Source organism: Heterodontus francisci, unplaced genomic scaffold, assembly GCF_036365525.1.
Source record: "Heterodontus francisci isolate sHetFra1 unplaced genomic scaffold, sHetFra1.hap1 HAP1_SCAFFOLD_43, whole genome shotgun sequence".
Taxonomy (NCBI): Eukaryota; Metazoa; Chordata; class Chondrichthyes; order Heterodontiformes; family Heterodontidae; genus Heterodontus; species Heterodontus francisci.
The window spans coordinates 13,608,502-13,628,614 of NW_027141852.1; the positions used below are offsets into that span (position 1 = coordinate 13,608,502).

The window sequence follows — 20,113 nt, forward strand, 5'->3', positions numbered from 1 at the left end:
TCATGATCTCTTTATGTTCTTCATCGCTACTCCCAAATACCTCTAGTCATGTCAAAACACAACTTGTCAGAAGGGGAATTTGAACCCACCCCTGCAGAGAGAATTGTGATCTGATTGAACCGTCTCAGACTGCTCGACCATCCTGACTACCCCATGTGTATGTTTAATGCTGACGAAATTATCCATTCATTGTGAAAGTATTTGTGAGATTGTGGAAATGTCTGGAAGAGGAAAGACCAACGGGAAAGCTCGGTCCAAGGCCAAGTCTCGCTCCTCTCGGGCTGGACTGCAGTTCCCGGTGGGCCGCGTTCACAGGCTCCTGAGAAAGGGTAACTATGCTGAGCGTGTGGGTGCCAGAGCCCAGGTCTATCTGGCTGCTGTGCTCGAGTATCTGACTGCTGAAATCCTCGAGCTGGGCGGTAACGCGGCCCGGGACAACAAGAAGACCTGCATCATCCCCAGCCACCTACAGCTGGCCGTCCTCAATGATGAGGAGCTCAACAAGCTGCTGGGACGGGTGACCATCGTTCAGGGTAGGGTGCTGCCTAATATCCAGGCCGTGTTGCTGCCCAAGAAAACCAGCACTCCGGGCACCAAAACCAAGTCAATCTGCCAGGATTTTTTCAAATACTCAAAGGCTCTTTTCAGAGCCACCCACAGTATCTGAAAGGGCTGATTACTGTCTGAAGTCTGCTGTACTCACACCTCTGTCTATCCCTCTTCATTTGGAACAACCAGTGCTATCTTCCATTCCTTTCACCATCATGTGTTTAACTAGCTTCTCCTGATAGTCAGTCCAATATCAATGTACTAATGAAATGATCTGTGTCAGTGCTGGCAATTTCCATAGAATCATAGAAAAATTAGGGCACAGAAGGAGCCCATTCAGCCCATCGCGTTTGCTCTGGCCGAAAAAACTAGCCACCCAATCTATTCCCACCTTCCAGCACCTGATCCGTAGACTTGCAGGTTACAGCACTTCAGGTGCATGTCCAGGTATTTTTAAATGAGTTGAGGGCTTCTGCCTCCACCACCATTCCTGGCAGCGAATTCCAGACACCCACCACCGTCTGGGTAAAAACGTTTCCCCTCATGTCCCCTCTAATCCTTCTACCAATCACCTTAAATCTGTGCCCCCTGGTAACTGACCTCCCCACCAGGGGAAACAGGTCCTTACTGTCCACTCTGTCTAGGCGCCTCATAATTTTGTACACCTCATTCAAGTCACCCCTCAGACTCCTCTGTTCTAAGGAAAACAACCCGAGTTGCTCCAATATTTGCTCATAGCTGCAACTTTCAAGCCCTGGCAACGTTCTTGTAAATCCCCTCTGTACTCTCTCCTGAGCAATTATGTCCTTTCTGTAATGTGGTGACCAGAACTGTACGCAATACTCCAGCTGTGGCCGAACCGCCGTTTTATACAGTTCTAGCATTACATCCCTGCTTTTCTATTCTATACCTTGGCCAATAAGGTAAAGCATTCCATATGCCTTCTTCACCACTCTATCTACCTGTCCTGCCACTTTCAGGGACCTGTGGACATGCACTCCAAAGTCTCTCACTTCTTCTAACCCTCTCAATATCTTCCCGTTTATTGTGTATTCCCTTGCTTTGTTTGCCCTCCCCAAATGCATTACCTCACACTTCTCCAGATTGAATTCCATTTGCCACTTTTCCGCCCACTCAACCAATCCATTCATATCATTCTGAAGTCTACAGCTATCCTCCTCACTATCAATTACACGGCCAATTTTTGTGTCATCAGCAAATTTCCCAATCATACCTCCCACATTTAATTCCAAATCATTAATATATACCACAAACAGCAAGGGACCCAACACTGAGCCCTGTGGAATGCCACTGAAAACTGCTTTCCATTCGCAAAAACATCCGTCGATAACTATCCTTTGTTTCCTGTCACTGAGTCAATTTTGGATCCAACCTGCCACATTCCCCTGTATTCCATGGGCTTTCATTTTACTGACCAGTCTGCCATGTGGGTCCTTATTAAAATCCATGTAGACCACATCCACCACACTATCCTCATCAATGTTCCTTGTTACTTCCTCAAAAAACTCAATCAAGTTAGTGAGACATGACCTTCCCTTAACAAATCCATGCTGACTATCCCTGATTAATCCGTGCCTTTCTAAGTGGCAGTTTATCCTGTCCCTCAGAATTGATTCGAATAATTTACCCACCATCGAGGTCAGACTGACCGGCCTATAATTATTTGGCCTATCCCTCACATCCTTTTTAAATAATAGTACAACGTTCGCAGACCTCCAATCCTCCGGCACCTCCCCCATATCCAGTGAGGATTTGAAGATGATCCTCAGCGCATCCACTATTTCCTCCCTGGCTTCCTTTAACAACCTTAGATGCAAATCATCCGGCCCTGGTGACTTATTCATTTTGAAGGATGTCAGACCCTCTAGTACTTCCACTCTCATTATGCTTATCATATCTAATATTTCACACTCCTCTTCTTTGTCTGCATCATCCCTCTCCTTTGTGAAGGCAGAGACAAAAACTCATTAAGAACCCCACACACATCTTCTGCATCCACTCATACGTTCCCTTGTACATCTCTGATAGGCCGTACCCTTTCCTTAGTTATCCTCTTGCTCTTAATGTACTGACAGAACATCTTTGGGGTTTCCTTCAAGTAGTTGTATCCAGTCCACATCCACCAAGTCACCTCTCAGTTTTGTAAAATTCGCCTTCCCCCAATTTAGAACTTTTACTTCTGTTGTATCTTTGTCCTTTTACATGATTATGCCAAAACTAATTGCAGTTTGGTCTCTAGGGGTGGTGGTGGTGTAGTGGTCTTGTCAGTGGACTTGTCAGTGGATTAGTAACCCAGACACCTAAGGTATTGCTCAGGGGACGTGGGTTCAACTCCCACCATTGAAATTTAAATCCAAATAATAAATCTGCAATTAAAAAGCAAGTCTAATGATGGCCATGAAACCATTGTTGATGGTTGTAAAAACCCATCTGGTTTACTAATGCCCTTTAGGGAAGGAAATCTGCTGTTCGTGTCTGGCCTGCATGCGACTGCAGACCCACAGCAATGTGGTTGACTCTTACATGCCCTCTGAAATGGCCGAGCGAACCACTCAGTTGAAACTAAACACTACGAAGTCAATAAAAAGGAATGAAACCAGACGGACCACCCGCGGTCGACCTGGGCACCAGAAATGACAATGGCAAACCCAGCGCTGTCGACCCTGCAAAGTCCTCCTTAGTAACAGCTGGTGGCTTGTGTTAAGTTGGGAGAGCAACAGCCTGACATAGTCATACTCACAGAATCATACCTTACAGGCAATGTCGCAGACACTGCCATCACCATCCCTGGGTATGTCCTGTCCCACGGGCAGGACAGACTCACCAGAGGTGTCGGTACAGTAGAGAGGGAATTGCCCTGGAAGTCCTCAACATCGACTCTGGACCCCATGAGGTCTCATGGCATCAGATCAAACAATGGACAAGGAAACCTCCTGCTGATTACCACCTACTGCCCTCCCTCAGCTGATGAGTCAGTACTCCTCCATGTTGAACAGCACTTGGAGGAAGCACTGAGGGTGGCAAGAGCACAGAATGTACTCTGGGTGGGGGACTTCAATGTCCATCACCAAGAGTGGCTCGGGATCATCTCTACTGGCCGAATCCTACAGGACATATCTGCTAGTGCTGCTTGATGGCAATGTTGATGACACCTTCCATCACTTTAGGCCCCATCAGTCTACTCTCAATCATCATTAAAATGATAGAAGGTACCATCAAGCGGCACTCGCTAAGCAATAACCTGCATCAGTGACACTCAGTTTGGGTTCTGCCAGGGCCACTCAGCTCCTGACCTCATGACAGCCTTGGTTCAAACATGGACAAAAGAGGTGAGGTGTGAGTGATTGCCTTTGACATCAAGGCAGTATTTGACCGAGTATGACATCAAGGAGCCCTCGCAAAACTGAGGTCAATGGGAAAACCCTCCACTGGCTGGAGTCATACCTAGCGCAAAGGAAGATGGTTGTGGTTGTTGGAGGTCAATCATCTGAGCTCCAGGACATCACTGCAGGCGCTCCTCAGGGTAATGTCCTCAGCCCAACCATCTTCAGCTGCTTCATCAATGACCTTCCTTCAATCATAAGGTCAGAAGTGGGGATGTTCGCTGATGATTGCACAATGTTCAGCACCATTCATGACTCCTCAGATACTGAAGCAGTCCGTGTAGAAATGCAGCAAGACATGGACAATATCCAGGCTTGGGCTGATAAGTGGCAAGTAACATTCGGGCCGCACAAGTGCCAGGCAATGACCATCACCAACAAGAGAGAATCGAACTAACTCCCCTTGACATTCAATGGCATTACCACTGCTGAATCCCCCACTATCAACATCCTAGGGGCACCATTGACCAGAAGCTGAACTGGAGTAGCCATATAAATACCGTGGCTACAAGAGCAGGTCAGAGGCTAGGAATCCTGAGGCGAGTAACCCACCTCCTGACTCCCCAAAGCCTGTCCACCATCTACAAGGCACAAGTCAGGAGTGTGTTGGAATAGTCTCCACTTGCCTGGATAGGTGCAGCTCCAACAACACTCAAGAAGCTCAACACCATCCAGGACAAAGCAGCCCACTTGATTGGCACCCCATCTACAAACATTCACTCCCTCCACCACCGAAGCACAGTGGCAGCAGTGTGTACCATATACAAGATGCACTGCAGCAATGCACCAAGGCTCCTTGAACAGCACCTTCCAAACCTGTGACCTCTACCAACTAGAAGTACAAGGGCAGAAAATGCATGGGAACACCACCACCTGCAAGTTCCCCACCAGGACACACACCATCCTGACTTGGAGCTATATCGCTGATCCTTCACTGTCACTGCGTCAAAATCCTGGAACTCCATTCTGAATAGCACTGTGGGTGCACCTACCCCAAATGGACTGCAGAGGTTCAAGAAGGCAGCTCACCACCACCTTCCCAAGGGCAATTAGGGATGGGTAATAAATGCTGACCTGGCCAGCGATGCCCAAAATCCCACGAATGAATAAAAAAAAGCTATCTCCAAAATGGTCACCCACTGCTACTTGCCCAGCTTCATTACTGAAGACTCGCTCTAGAATTGTGCCCCCTCTCATTGGGCTTGTGATGTGCTGGCTATTAAAGTTCTCTTGAATGCAGTTCAAGAATTTTGTGCCCCCTGTGCCCTTCACACTGTTTGTATCCCAGTTGATATTGGGATAGTTGAAATCCCCAACTATTATTTCCCTATAGTTTTGCACTCAGCAATTTGCCTACATATTTGTTCTTCTATCTCTCTCTCACTATTTGGGGGTCTACAGAACACTACTAGTAGTGTGGCAGCCCCTTTTTTATTTCTGAGCTCCACCCATATGGCCTCATTTGATGATTCATTTAGCATATAATCCCTCCTCAAAGCTGTATGCCTTCCTTAACTAATAATGCTACACTCCCACCTTTTTTATCCCTATGCCACATGAAAACTCTATATCCAGAGATGTTGAGCTGCCATTCTTGCCCTCTTGAAGCCAAGTTTCCCTGATTTTAATGATATTGTGTTACCATGTGTGGGCACAATGGTACAGTGGTTAGCACCACAGCTCCAGGAACCCGGGTTCGATTCTGGGTACTGCCTGTGTCGAGTTTGCAAGTTCTCCCTGTGGGTTTTCGCCGGGTGCTCCGGTTTCTTCCCACAGCCAAAGACTTGCAGGTTGATAGGTAAATTGGCCATTGTAAATTGCACCTAGTGTAAGTAGGTGGTAGGGAATATGGGATTACTGTAGGGTTAGTATAAATGGGTGGTTGTTGGTCAGCACAGACTCAGTGGGCCAAAGGGCCTGTTTCAGTGCTGTATCTCTAAATAAAAATAAAAAGTGTGATGTTACTTTATCAGCGCAGGCTTGGAGGGCCGAATGGCCTGTTCCTGTGCTGTATTGTTCTATGTGTCTATCTGTGCCCTCAGCTCATCAGCTTTATTTACGATATGAATATACATACAAGTATAAAAATTAGGAGCAGGAGTAGGCCATTCGACCCCTAGACCCTGCTTCCCCATTCAATCAGTTCACGGCTGAACTGATTACTCCACATTCCCGCCTACCCCCGATAACCTTTCACCCCTTTGCGTATCAAGAATCGATGTCCCTCTGCCTTAAAAATATTCAAAGTCTCTGCTTCCACCGCCTATTGAGGAAGAGAGTTCCAAAAACTCACCACCCTCTGAGGGAAAAAAATTCTCCTCATCTCTGTCTTAAATGGGTGACCCCTTATTTTTTAACAGTGACTCCTAATTCCAGATTCTCCCACAAGGGGAAACATCTTTTCCACATCCACCCTGTCAAGACTCCTCAGGATCTGATATGTTTCAATCAAGTTGCCTCTGAAAATAAATAAATATCCTTTAACACTGCCAAATTCCTCTGCTGCACACTTTTAAAACTTTGCTTCTTCTGTCTTTCAGAGTCATTTGCTAATTTTCTGCCTCCCGTTCCCTGCCCTGAAATTGCCCTGTCTGAAACTGCCCTCAGGTTCCCATCAAGCTGCCAAATTAGTTTAAACAATCCCCAACAGCACCTGCAAGGATATTCATCCCAGTCCTGTTCAGGTGCAGACCGTTCGACTTATATAGGTCCTACCTTCCCCAGAACTGGTCCCAATGCCCCAGAAATCGGAAGCCCTCCTTCCTGCACCATCTCTCCAGCCATGCATTCATCTGGTGTATTCTCCTATTTCTATACTCACTAGCATGTGGCCTTGGGAGTAATTTGGAGATTACTACCTTTGAGGTCCTGCTTGCTAATCTCTTTCCTAACTCCCTAAACTCAGCCTGAAAGATCTCATCCCTCTTTCTTCCTATATCGTTGGTACCAATGTGGACCACGACCTCTGGCTGTGCATCCTTGCCCTCCAGAATGCTCTGTAGCCAGTGATATCCATGATCCTTGCACCAAGGAGGAAACCTGGTTTGTGAGCACTGAAATACCTATCTGTTCCCCTAACTATACAATCCCCTACCAGTATTGCTCGCTTGTATTTTCTCCTCCCTCCCTGCACAGCTGAGCCACCCATGGAGTTCTGGTCATGACTCTCACTGCAATCTCCAGAGGAACCCTCTCTCCCATCAGTACTCCGAACTGAATACCAGTTAGAAAGTGGGATGCCCTCCAGGGACTCCTGCACGACCTGCCTTGACCTTCTTGTCTGTCTGGCAAACTCCCAATCCCTCTCAGCCTGTGCTCTCTTCAGCTCCGAGGTGACAACCTGCTGAAAAGTCCTATCCACGTAGTTCTCTGCCTTGCAGATGCGCAACAGTGACTCCAGTTGCTGCTCGAGTTCTGAAACCTGGAGCTCAAGCTTCTGCAGCTGGTGACATTTCCTGCAGATGTGTTCGTCAAGGACACATGGTGCATCCATGACTTCCCACATACCACAGGAGGCACATTCCACTTGGCCGAGCTGCCCTGCCATTACTTAGCTTTACAAACTAATTATTGCTCGTGTAATAAGTGTAATAAGTAGAATTATTTACCAGTTACTCACCAATCAGCTTCTTCCCCTGTACCATGGAGGCTAAAAAAGCAGAAAAGAAAAGAGACCAAAGAGCACCTCCTTCCCCTAGTCAGTGAAGTCCCTCACACATCAACTCACAGCTTTACACTCTGTCCAAACAGCACTTTCTAATTCGTAATTATTATAAATTACACTAACTAAAACATTAGTAACCTGACCAATTACAAGGTAGCTATTTGAGGGTTTTTAAACAAAGAGCTTTTTCCCCTATCCTGATTTCAGGTCCCACTCTGGACACTTGCTTTTGATTCCAGGACACTGAGGGCAGGGTGCTGACGAATATCCAGGCCGTGTTGCTGCCCAAGAAAACCTGCGCTCCGGGCACCAAAACCAAGTCAATCTGCCAGGATTTTATCAAATACCCAAAGGCTCTTTTCAGATCCACCCACTGTATCTGAAAGGGCTGATTACTGTCTGAAGTCTGCTGTACCCACACCTCTGTCTATCCCTCTTCATCTAGAACAACCAGCGTCATCTTCCATTCCTTTCACCATCATGTGTTTAACTCGCTTCTCCTTATAGACAGTCAGATATCAATGTAATAATGAAATGATCTGTGTCAGTGCTGGCCATTTCCCTGTCCTGATTTCAGACCCCACTCTGGACACTTGTTTCCCATTCCAGGACCTACTTGTATTCATATTCAGCACCACCTGTCAGTCAGAAACTTATCTCAATGAACTGATCCTTTCACTGAACTTCCAACTGCTGCTGTCTATTTCTCGAGGGAAAGAGCTGCTCACTGTGTAAGGATGTGAGGGGAATGTAACCCGGCTGCTGGTCAGAAGGTCCCGTCTTCTCAATCAAAAGCCTTTTATTTTACTGCAGTGATTCCCAGATTCCCAGCTGGTCTGTTGAGGATTTTGTTTTCACAGAAATATCTTGTTAAATACAAATCTGATTCCAACATGTCAGTAACAGGACAGAATGGGAACCTTTTAAAAGAATGAAGCAACTATTTCAGTGGCTTCTCACTGTCCCCCTGAAGCCTGTGTGAAGGGGAATTACCAATAGTCTGCAATTTATTACTTCCACACCGAGTTTGAGTTATTTGTCGTGTGAAAGTTTGCTGAACGGAGTCTTTTACTGTCAGTTACGGATGAGAAGTTGACAAAAATTGGCAAAATAAAGCTGTTCATAAAATAGCGCCAGCAATTTGAGTCGGTAAAAGCAGAATTGTGTTTTAAAAGCGTGTTTTTAAAGCATGACGGGAAAATAGATTTTTATGTACTTTTCCAGTCGATCACTTCTTTTCCACAGTGAAATTGGCGGCTTTCACGAATTCAAATATTCTGCCAGGTTGACAGGTTCAGCCAATGATTTGCTGTATTTTGTGCTTCGAGGTTCTCTGATTGGATCATTTATTTTATCTAATGGCCGTGTGGCCGAATGGATAAGGCGTTTAACTTCAGTGTATTTTATGAGGTTATCGGAAGATTGTAGGTTCGAGTTCTGCCACGGTCATTTTGACCCAAAGGGGTCATGCAGGGCTTTGGGGATCGAGTCAGGGACTGAACAGATTGGAAACCCGACATGGACTTGATGGGGCGAATGGCCTCCTCATGTGGAAAGAGATGCAGTGGTTTTTGTCGAGGTTCATCCCAAGCAGCTCTGTAACTCTGGAGTCTGTGCTCTGCGGGCTGTTCCCAGGGACGCACACCGAGACAAACATCAACTGCTGCTGGAGGACTATCAATTCGGTGAAAGACGCCCTTTGGTCTGCCCGAAACATGCTGGTCTTCCAGCGCAAAGAGTTGTCCACCACCGAATGTTGCAGACTGGCACATTCCAAGGTCCAGGACTACGTGCTGAGGGACACACTAAAACTTGGGGCAGCCGCAGCAAAGGCTCAATGGGGAAAGACCACAGTGTAAGGTCCCCCCACCAAGCTGAACTGAGGGGCTTGATCCATGGGAAACCCCTCGAACTGTATTGTTGATATTTTCATTTGCTGTAAATGTAAAACTGTAATTGGCATGACAATAGTAAAATGGAAGGGTTGTGAAGAAACTCATGATAGTATAGAAGGAAACTGATCTCCCTTGCAATGTTTGTATTTTTTGGTGCTGTTTGAAACTGTTTGGCAATGTAATTTTTGCAGATTTTTATGAATAAAGTATATTTTGGAATTCAAGAAAAAGTGCTGTCAGAGACTTTATGAGAAGAGGGTGACCAATCAGAAGTGGGCTGGGGTGACAGCGGGTTCAAACTGCAGGAATTCCAGGTCCCTGAATGACTGAGCTGAAACTGATCAGTTTCACAAACCCTGTCAGTTTCACTGCAGGAAACACCGTCTCGGGGGAAATAACATCACAAATAATTCCATTTGACTAATTATTCAATTATAAAACAATGGGCAGATGTGAAGGTGCGATGTTACTTTTCACTGTGAGGGGAGAATCCGCCATCTGGATAAATCAGCAACTTTATAACATCGTCTGTACGTTTAGAAAAGAAACGATGAAAACTCTCCCCATAACCCTGGTGCGGTGGAAAGGCTCAATTCAGAGATTGGAATATAATGAGAGCACAACATAAATCATTAACTGTTATTTCCGGCATAAAACGCACCCCAGTTCCCGTTCCCAGGTCACTGCTGTCCCTATGAGGCGGTGGGTGACTCTGAAAAGAGACTTTGTTTTTTGTTTGAGAGAAACGGTCGAGTTTTTTGACCGCTGAATCCACAGGGAGTGCGGCTCTGCCGTTTCAGAGCGGACACCACATGGTTACATCTTGCGCTTGACCTGCTCAGTGCAGGTGACCGCTTCACTGATGCTGCATTCTGCAGGAAAACCACAAAGATCCTCCCAGGCAGTGAAACTCATCTTCCCAGAATCTCCATACCAGATTGAAACAGAAAACATAGACAGAGAAAGTTCAAGAGAGTAACTTAGCATTAAAACCAATTAAATAAACCAATTCGAGAGAGATGATGCAGCTTTTTCAGAGAGATTGTGGGTGGCTTTTAAAAGACCCGTTTTGTTTCGAGTGTTTTCACTACATGGTGGAGTTTTACTTGGAGTTGATGTACTTGGTCACTCACTTTGTCCCTTCTCACATTCCGAGCGCTTTGTTGGGTGGAAATGTTTCTTCAGGCAGTTTCAACAGCTCAGAGCCGACATTGAGTCAGAAACCAGAAATGGGAGTACGGGACACAGACAAGGAATTGAGGCTGAACCTTTATAAATCTCACTGATTAAAGGCCTCAGCTCGAGCATTGTGACTAATTCCATGTTCCACACTTTAGCAGGAATGTCAAGGCCTCAGAGAGGGCACAGAGGAGATTTACTAGAATGTATCAGAGATACAAGAATTCAGCTAATGTGGAAAGAATAGGGGTCTGGGGTGTGTGAAGCTGGGGTCCTTCTTCTCAGAGCAGAGATGTTAATGAGGCAGTTAATAGTTGTGTTCAACATTGTGAAGAGTTTTTATAAGAATAAAGAAGTTTGACTACAATTAGACAGAGCCTTGGTGAGATCACACCTGGAGCACTGTGTACAGTTTTGGTTCCCCTTACCTAACGAAGGACATACTTGCCTTAAAGGAAGTGTAACAAAGTGTCACTCGATTGCTTCCTGGGATGAGGGAATTGTCCTATGAGAAGAGATTGAGTCGACAAGGCCGATATTCCTCGTACTCGGCCCTGTGGGACTGGGTCGGCCCGGACCTGCTGGAAGTATACGAGAGTATGCTCCTGTCCGGCAGCATGTCAGAATCCATGAGGAAAGGCATCATCACCCTCATTTACAAGCGGAAGGGGGAGAGGGCAGAAATCAGAAATTGGCGGCCCATCTCACTGCTTAATGTTGACTACAAGATTCTGTCCAAAGTCATAGCCAGTCGAGTCAAGTCTGCTCTGGAGTTGGTGATCCACCCTGACCAGACCTGTACTGTACCCGGCAGGAAGATCTCTGATAGTCTCGCGCTACTCAGGGATACGATCGCCTACGTACGGGACAGGAGGGTGGACACCTGCCTCATCAGCCCGGACCAGGAGAAGGCTTTTGACAGGATATCGCACACCTACATGATGGACGTGCTTTCCAAAATGGGGTTTGGGGAGGGAATCTGCAATTGGATCCAACTGCTCTACACAAACATCAGTAGCGCAGTCTCAATCAACGGGTGGGAATCGGAAAGTTTCCTGATCAAATCTGGAGTCAGACAGGGCTGTCCTCTCTCCCCGGTCTTGTTTGTTTGCTGTATTGAACACTTTGCTGAGTCTATTAGGAAGAATGCGAGCATAAGAGGGTTGACAATCCCAGGCAGCGGAGGCACTCAGGTGAAAACCTCCCTGTACATGGATGAAGTTGCCGTCTTCTGCTCGGATCCGTTGTCCGTGCACAGACTGATGAGCATCTGCGACCAGTTTGAACTGGCCTCGGGAGCCAAAGTTAACCACGGCAAGAGCGAGGCCATGTTCTTTGGGAACTGGGCTGACCGATCCATTGTCCCCTTCACCGTCAGGTCAGACTACCTGAAGGTGCTGGGGATATGGTTCGGAAGGGGCGGGACGTGCACCAAAACATGGGAGGAGCGAGTAGCCAATGTACAACAAAAGTTGGGTATGTGGGGGCAGCGATCTCTCTCCATTGTGGGTAAGAACCTGGTCATCAGGTGTGAGGTGCTCACGTTGTTGCTCTACATGGCGCAGGTCTGGCCCATAACCCACTCCTGCGCTGTGGCAGTCACCCAAGCCATTTTCTGCTTCATCTGCGGATCTAAAATGGACCGGGTCCGGAGGGACACGATGTTCAAATCTCTGGACAAGGGTGGGAAAAATGTACCCAACGTGGCCCTCATCCTGATGACCACCTTTGTGTGCGGCTGCATCAAGCTGTGTGTAGATCTCCAGTACACAAACTCCAAGTGTCACTATGTGCTGAGGTTCTATCTGTCCCCGGTGTTGTTAAGGATGGGCCTGGTCACATTGCCGCGGAACGCTCCATGCAGTTGGGCAGCGCCGTACCACCTATCCTTCGTGGAGCAGTTTCTGCGGGAAAACACCTTTGACCACCGGTCCATCAGGCAGTGGTCTGCACGGAATGTCCTCAAGGCCCTACGGGAAAAGGAGACGGTGGATCCTGTGGCATGGTTCCCTGAGCAGACCGTCAAAGTCATTTGGCAGAATGCCTCATCACCAGAACTTTTAAACAAGCACCAAGACGTAGCTTGGATGGTGGTGAGAAGGGCCCTCCGCCCTCCCCATCAGATCCTTCATGCACACCCGACGTCTCGCCCCCTCCGCACAGTGCCCCCGCGGTGGCTGTGTTGGGGAAGAGACGGTCGCCCACCTCCTCCTGGAATGTGTTTTCGCAAAGCAGGTGTGGAAAGAGATGCAGTGGTTTTTGTCAAGGTTCATCCCAAGCAGCTCTGTAACACAGGAGTCTGTGCTCTGCGGGCTGTTCCCAGGGACGCACACCGAGACAAACATCAACTGCTGCTGGAGGACTATCAATTCGGTGAAAGACGCCCTTTGGTCTGCCCGAAACTTGCTGGTCTTCCAGCGCAAAGAGTTGTCCACCACCGAATGTTGCGGACTGGCACATTCCAAGGTCCAGGACTACGTGCTGAGGGACACACTAAAACTTGGGGCAGCCGCAGCAAAGGCTCAATGGGGAAAGACCACAATGTAAGGTCCCCCCCACCAAGCTGAACTGAGGGGCTGGATCCATGGGAAACCCCTCGAACTGTATCGTTAATATTTTCAATTGCTGCAAATGTAAAACTGTAATTGGCATGACAATTGTGAAACAAAAGGGTTGTGAAGAAACTCATGACAGTATTGAAAGAAACTGATCTCCCTTGCAATGTTTGTATTTTTTGGTGCTGTTTTGAAACTGTTTGCAATGTAATTTTTACAGATTTTTATGAATAAAGTATATTTTGGAAATAAAAAAAAATATTCCTCAGAATTTCGAAGAGTGAGAGGTAATCTTACTGGCACCTAAAAATCTTAAGGGATTTAACAGGGTAAATGCTGGGAGGATGTTTCCTCTGGCTGGGGAATCTTGAACTAGGGATCACAGTCTCAGTATAAATGGCTCAATCATTTAGGACTGAGAAGAGGAGAATTTTTTTTCACTCAAAGCATTGTGAATCTTTGGAATTCTCTACGCACAGTGGTTAGCACCGCAGCCTCACAGCTCCAGTGACCTCGGTTCGGTTCTGGGTATTGCCTGTGCGGAGTTTGAAAGTTCTCTCTGTGAAAGCGGGGGTTTCCGCCGGGTGCTCCAGTTTCCTCCCACAGCCAAAGACTTGCAGGTTGATAGGTAAATTGGCCATTGTAAATTGCCCCTAGTGTAGATAGGTGGTAGGAGAAGGGTGGGAATGTGGTGGGGAATATGGGATGAATGTAGTATTAGTGTAAATGGGTGATTGTTGGTCGGCACAGACTCGGTGGGCTGAAGGGCCAGTTTCAGTGCTGTATCTCTCTATGACTCTAGAGATGTGGATGCTCAATCATTGGGTATATCCAAGAGAGAGATCGATAGGTTTTTGGATACTAAGGGAATCAAGGGATCTGTGCTAGTGTGGTAAGATGGAGTTGATGTTGGAGATCAGCTGTGATCTTATTGAATGGCAGAGCTATATCGATGGGCCGAATGGCCTACTCCTATTTTTTATGTAAAGTTCCATTGCTCTCAGGGAATATTTTATTTTCAAAAAGAGAAATACTGCACACACTGGAAATCTGAATAATAACAGAAGATTCTGGAAACACTCAGCAGTTCCAGCAGTATCTGTGTAGAGAGGAAGGTAGGAGCAATGTTTCAGGTCTATAGAACTGGACCACTAACCCGAGCTTCTCTTCTCCACAGTTGTTTCCGGACTGGCTGAGTGTTTTCAGTATTTTAGGCTTTTTCTTTCTGTATTTCATCCATTTCCCATTTGACTATTTGCTGTGAAACTTTCAGCGTTGTGCTCAATTCTTTGTGTCGTTGTGTTTTCTTTATTTGAAGTAATGTAAATAGTATCCTGAAATGAATTTGCCAAATGGTTGGACAAATTGTTACAACCAGTTTTTGAGCAAGTTCTCCACATGCACAGTGAAGGATTCCTTCACATTTGCGAAGACCAGACAGGACTTGCATATCGATAGCAATGCCGTGTCCATGTGTCATTTGACATTGCTAGCCTATTCACCAATGTACCACTTCAGGAAGCCATAGATATTTGCACTGCAGTGCTATATCATGGTGATCTAGACCCGTCATCATTGTGTGAATCAGTATTAATTGAACTTATGAACTCGGCAACTTGCACAGTTGAGTTCAGTTTTATTGACACCATGTATCGCTGGTGTTGCCATGAGATCCCCTCTAGGCCCAGCTCTCACAAACATCTTTGTTGGATTCCATGACAAACCTGTTTTTAAGGGAATGACACCTAACCTCCGACCTCTTGCATATTTCCAATATGTAGATGATACATTTGCTATATTTGAATCCACAGCTGCATGAAATAATTTCCTTGCACGTCTTCATGGGCTCCATCCTACACTCAAATTCACCTTTGGAATGGAGCAGTCAAATGAGTTCCCTTTCCTTGATGTACTACTTGAGAAATCTGCTAAGGGGTTTTCTACCACGGTCTACCGCAAACCTACCTTCACAGGTCAATACACGCGTTGGGATTCTTACAGTTCCATGAGCTATAAGATTGGCCTTATCGGCAACCAATCACTGACCGACATTGGCTCCTGGTCCAGCAACAACTCAACCTCAAAATCCTCAGACCTGCAGAGTGGTTCCAGCATTTCTTGTTTTTATTTCAAAATACTCATCCTTGTTTCTAAATCCTTATGTGTTCTCACCTGTCCCAACCTCCTTCCTCCCTCCGTAACCACCTCCCTCCCTCCCTCCATAACCACCTCCCTCCCTCCGTAATCACCTGCCTCCCTCCCTCCGTAACCACCTCCATGCAAGCTTGATGCTGAAATAGGGCGAATCAAAGACATCCTGCATTACCATGGCTACACTGATCAGATCATTTCTATCTGTATATCACACAAACTTATAAACGGGCTGAAGGACGTCATTTTGAGCCCTGAAAAGTGCCCAGTCTCCCTCAAATTACCCAGGAAGGGTAATATATCCCCAGTATTTGAGTAACAGGTGATGCTCGCTGTTTCCTGCTGTTACTATGCAGGAGCAACAAGTGTGGTGTTCACCACTAACAGGATGCTGCTGTCAAGCAAAAGAGACGTTCTGCCTATCACACAAATAAGTAACGTGATATATGAATTTTAATACCAGTGTGATGCTAGGTTTCTAGACCATACATCCCAAAACTGGCGGATTGTATCAAATAACATGTCCCTTCCGCTGTTCGCAATGGGCCCTACCCAACCAACCCGTGCTTGCAAAACTCAAAACACAGTATCCAACATGAGATGCGATTCCACAATAGGACAACATTTGCTAAATAATTCTCAGTGTGCTAAGAATTACACTGACAACCAATTTAAGACTGTCAGTTTTGCTCGCAGTCTGGTGCACTGGTGTGTACTGTAAACTACATATATTAATACAGAGGGCCCAGTTCTTTGCAGACAGAAAGAACATGCACACATATTGTGCCAGTTTCAGCTAAACAAAATAAGTGACAGCCATTCACTGGCTCATTCCACAGGGCAATGCCTTGACCAATCAGAGTCAAGCTGCCTGGTTTAAATTTCAAACAAAGCTGGGCAGTTATCTGTCAGTTACCATAAAATGATGCATTCTGAATGGCAATGCCTCGCCCAATCAGAGTTCACTTGCCAACCAATCAGCACTCTATTCTCATACAGAAGAAAATTGGTGTTTTCCCTTAAATTGGTATTCTTGCGGATTGCCCTGCTGAGTGCAAGACGAAAACAACTGGCTACCAAAGTTTGGACAACATGTCACTATTTTCACAAAATGATTACTTTTATTTTCAATATAAAAATATAAAGCAATATGAGTGTAACATTTACAGACAAATTCTATTACCTCACATTGCCTGATTCTTTCACACTGACAGACTATGTGAACTACTGTCCCGATTTTGCAGTTCTCACTTCCAGTTAGCAAATGTCAGCAATCTGTGATACAGTGCAGTTTACAGACCAGACCGTCAATCACAACATGCAATAATTGTTCAGCTTATGTTGGACTGGTGGGATTTAGAAATACTAGGAATTGAGATGAGCTGTTATTGTATTTAATTATTTGTTTCATGGGATGTGGACGTTGCCAGCCAGGCCAGCATTTATAGTCCATCCCTAATTGCCCATGAGAAGGTGGTGGTGAGCTTCCTTCTTGAACCACTGCAGTCCATGTGGGGTAGGTACACCCACAGTGCTGTTAGGAAGGGAGTTCCAGGATGTTTACCCAGCGACAGTGAAGGAATGGCGATATAGTTCCAAGTCAGGATGATGTGTAGCTTGGAGGAGAACTTTCAGGTGGTGGTGTTCCCATGCATCTGCTGTCCTTCTCCTTCTCGGCAGTAGAGGATGTAGGTTTGGAAGGTGCTGCCTGAGTAGCCTTGGTGCATTGTTGCAGTGCATCTTGTAGATGGTACACACTGCTGCCACTGTACGTCAGTGCTGAAGGGAGTGAATGTTGTGGATGGGGTGCCAATCAAGCGTGTTGCTTTGTCCTGGATGGTGTCGAGCTTCTTGAATGTTGTTGGAGCTGCACCCATCCGGGCAAGTGGATAGTATTCCATCACACTCCAGACTTGTGCCTTGTAAATGGTGGACAGGCTTGGGGAGTCAGGAGGTGAGTTACTCACCGCATGCTTCCTACCCTCTGACCAGCTCATGTAGTCACACTATTTATAAGGCGACTCCAGTTCAGTTTCTGGTCAATGGGAACGCCCAGGAAGTTGATAGTGGGGGATTCAGCGATCGTAATGCCGCTGAATGTCAATGGGAGATCGTTAGATTCTCTCTTGTTCGAGATGGTCATTGCCTGGCACTTGTGTGGCGCGAATGTTACTTGCCACTTATCAGCCCAAGCCTGGATATTATCCAGGTCTTGCTGCATTTCTACATGGATCTCTTCAGTATCTGAGGAGTCGCGAATGGTGCTAAATTTTGCAATCATCAGTGAACATCCCCACTTCTGACCTTATGATTGAAGGAAGGTCACTGATGAAGTAGTGAAGAAGGTTGGGCCGAGGATACTACCCTGAGGAACTCCAGCAGTAATGTCCTGGAGCTGAGATGATTGACCTCCAACAATCACAACCATATTCCTTTGTGCTCGGTACGATTCCAACCAGTGGAGAGTTTTCCTCTTGATTCCCATTGACTCCAGTTTTGCTCTGGCTCCTTGATGCCATACTCAGTCAAATGCTACTTTGATGTCAAGGGCAGACACTCTCACCTCACCTCTTGAGTTCAGCTCTTTTGTCCTTGTTCGAACCAAGGCTGGAATGAGGTCAGGAGCTGAATGGCCCTGGCGGAACCCAACTGAGCGTCACTGAACAGGTTATTGCAAAGCAAGTGCCCCGTCGATGACATCTTCCATCACTATACTGATGATTGAGAGTAGACTGATGAGGCAGTAATTGGCTGGGTTGGATTTGTCCTGCTATTTGTGTACAGGACATACCTGGGCAATTTTCCACATTGCCGGGTAGATGCCAGTATTGTACCTGTACTGGAACAGCTTGGCTAGGGGCGCGGCAAGTTCTGGAGCACAGGTCTTCAGTACTATTGCCGGAATATTGTCAGGCCCTGTAGCCTTTGCTGTATCCAATGCCTTCAGTCGTTTCTTGCTTTCACGTTGAGTGAATCGAATTGGCTGAAGACTGGCATCTGTGATGCTGGGGACTTCAGAAGGAGGCCGAGATGGATCATCAACCCGGCACTTCTGGCTGCAGATTGTTTCAAATTCTTCATCCTTGTCTTTTGCACTGATGTGCTGGGCTCATCCATCATTGAGGTTGGGGATATTTGTGGAGCCACCTCCTCCTGTTGGTTGTTTAATTGTCCACCACCGTTCATCATTGGATGTGGCAGGGTGTAGATCTGATCCGTTGGTTGTGGGATCACTTAGCCCTGTCTATTACATGCTGCGTTTGCTGTTTGGCATGAACGTAGTCCTGGGCTGTAGCTTCATCAGGCTGACGCCTCATTTCAAGGTATGCCTGGTGCTGCTCCTGGCATGCCCTCCTGCACTCTTCATTGAATTAGGGTTGATCCCCCAGCTTGTTGGTAATGTTAGAGTGGGGGAATATGCCGGGCCATGAGGTTATGGAATGTGGTTGACTACAATTCTGCTGCTGGTAATGGTCCACAGCACCTCATGGATGCCCAGTTATACATTGCTAGATCTGTTCAAAATCCATCCCATTTAGCACAGTGGTAGTGGCACACAACACGATAGAGGGTATCCTCAATGTGAAGACGGGACATCATCTCCACAAGGACTGTGCAGTGGTCACTCCTACCAATACTGTCATGGACTGATGCATCTGCGGCAGGCAGATTGGTGAGGATGAGGTGAAGTATGTATTTCACTCTTGTTAGTTCCCTCACCACCGACCGCAGACCCAATCGAGCAGCTGTGTCCATTGGGACTTGGCCAGCAGGGTCAATAGTGGTGCTACCGAGCCACTCATGTTGATGGACATTGAAATCCCCCAGCCAGACTACATTCTGTGCCGTTGCCACCCTCAGTGCTCCCTCCAAGTGGTGTTCATCAGTCTCTCGCTGTCTCTTGATGGTTTGCTCAGTACCTTTCTCTGTCTGTTCATTTCTGAGTCCTGATAATCTCTTCCTGGTTTTCTGTGTGTCTTTCTCTGCCTGCCTCATTGTCGGTGCTGTTACTCCGTGTCCTTGTGTCATTGCGCAGTGAGGGTGAGTCCGTCAGCACGTGTGTTGCTGAGTCCGGGATTCTTGAGAAATCCGACTACAATCCTATTTTGATAAAAACATTGGGGAAATAACACAAACAGTTCACTTTCAAAACATCAAGTATTTACCCATAATAACAAGATGCTTCCAAAGGCACTCTATTGCAATCAGCTTCTTCTTTCCAGTGAACACATCAATCAGTAACAAATCACTTTTGCTCACCCGAACACAAGCTGCAAACACGAACCAGCCGAGTCTCTCCCACTTTGTCAACCCCTTCCTGCAGAGCCTCCTCTCCACCACCAGATGGTGATGTTGGCCACAATAAAACCAGGACAAATGGTCACAGTGAGGAGACGGTCAGTAACAGAAAATAAAACAATGACAGGGAAAACCTTTACACAACAACAGGGGATATCTTTACACAACAGAAAACATATTTACACACCAGGAAATACCTATAGACAACAGGGAGAATACAATCATACAAATGCCTTGTTTCTCCATCTCAGTCTCGTTGTCTCTCTCTCTGTCCCTCACTTTTGCTTCCTCACAGTCTATTCTTGGTTTTCTATGTGTTTTTCTCTCTGTCCCGTTGTCGATGGTGTTACTCAGAGTCCTTGTAACATTGTGTAGCCAGGCTGAGCCTCCCAACACCTGTGTTGCTGTAATAAAAAC

At 46.5% G+C, this 20,113-nt stretch overlaps 1 protein-coding gene across 1 annotated transcript in view; it reads left to right on the forward strand.

The window, feature by feature from the left end:
- Positions 1-217: 217 nt before the first annotated feature.
- Positions 218-20,113, forward strand: part of LOC137364980 (histone H2A-like) — a 56,226-nt gene continuing 36,330 nt past the window's right edge. The window contains exon 1 of the mRNA XM_068027853.1: positions 218-574. Within this exon, the coding sequence (XP_067883954.1) occupies positions 218-574 (357 nt within the window). The remainder of the gene's footprint in view (positions 575-20,113) is intronic.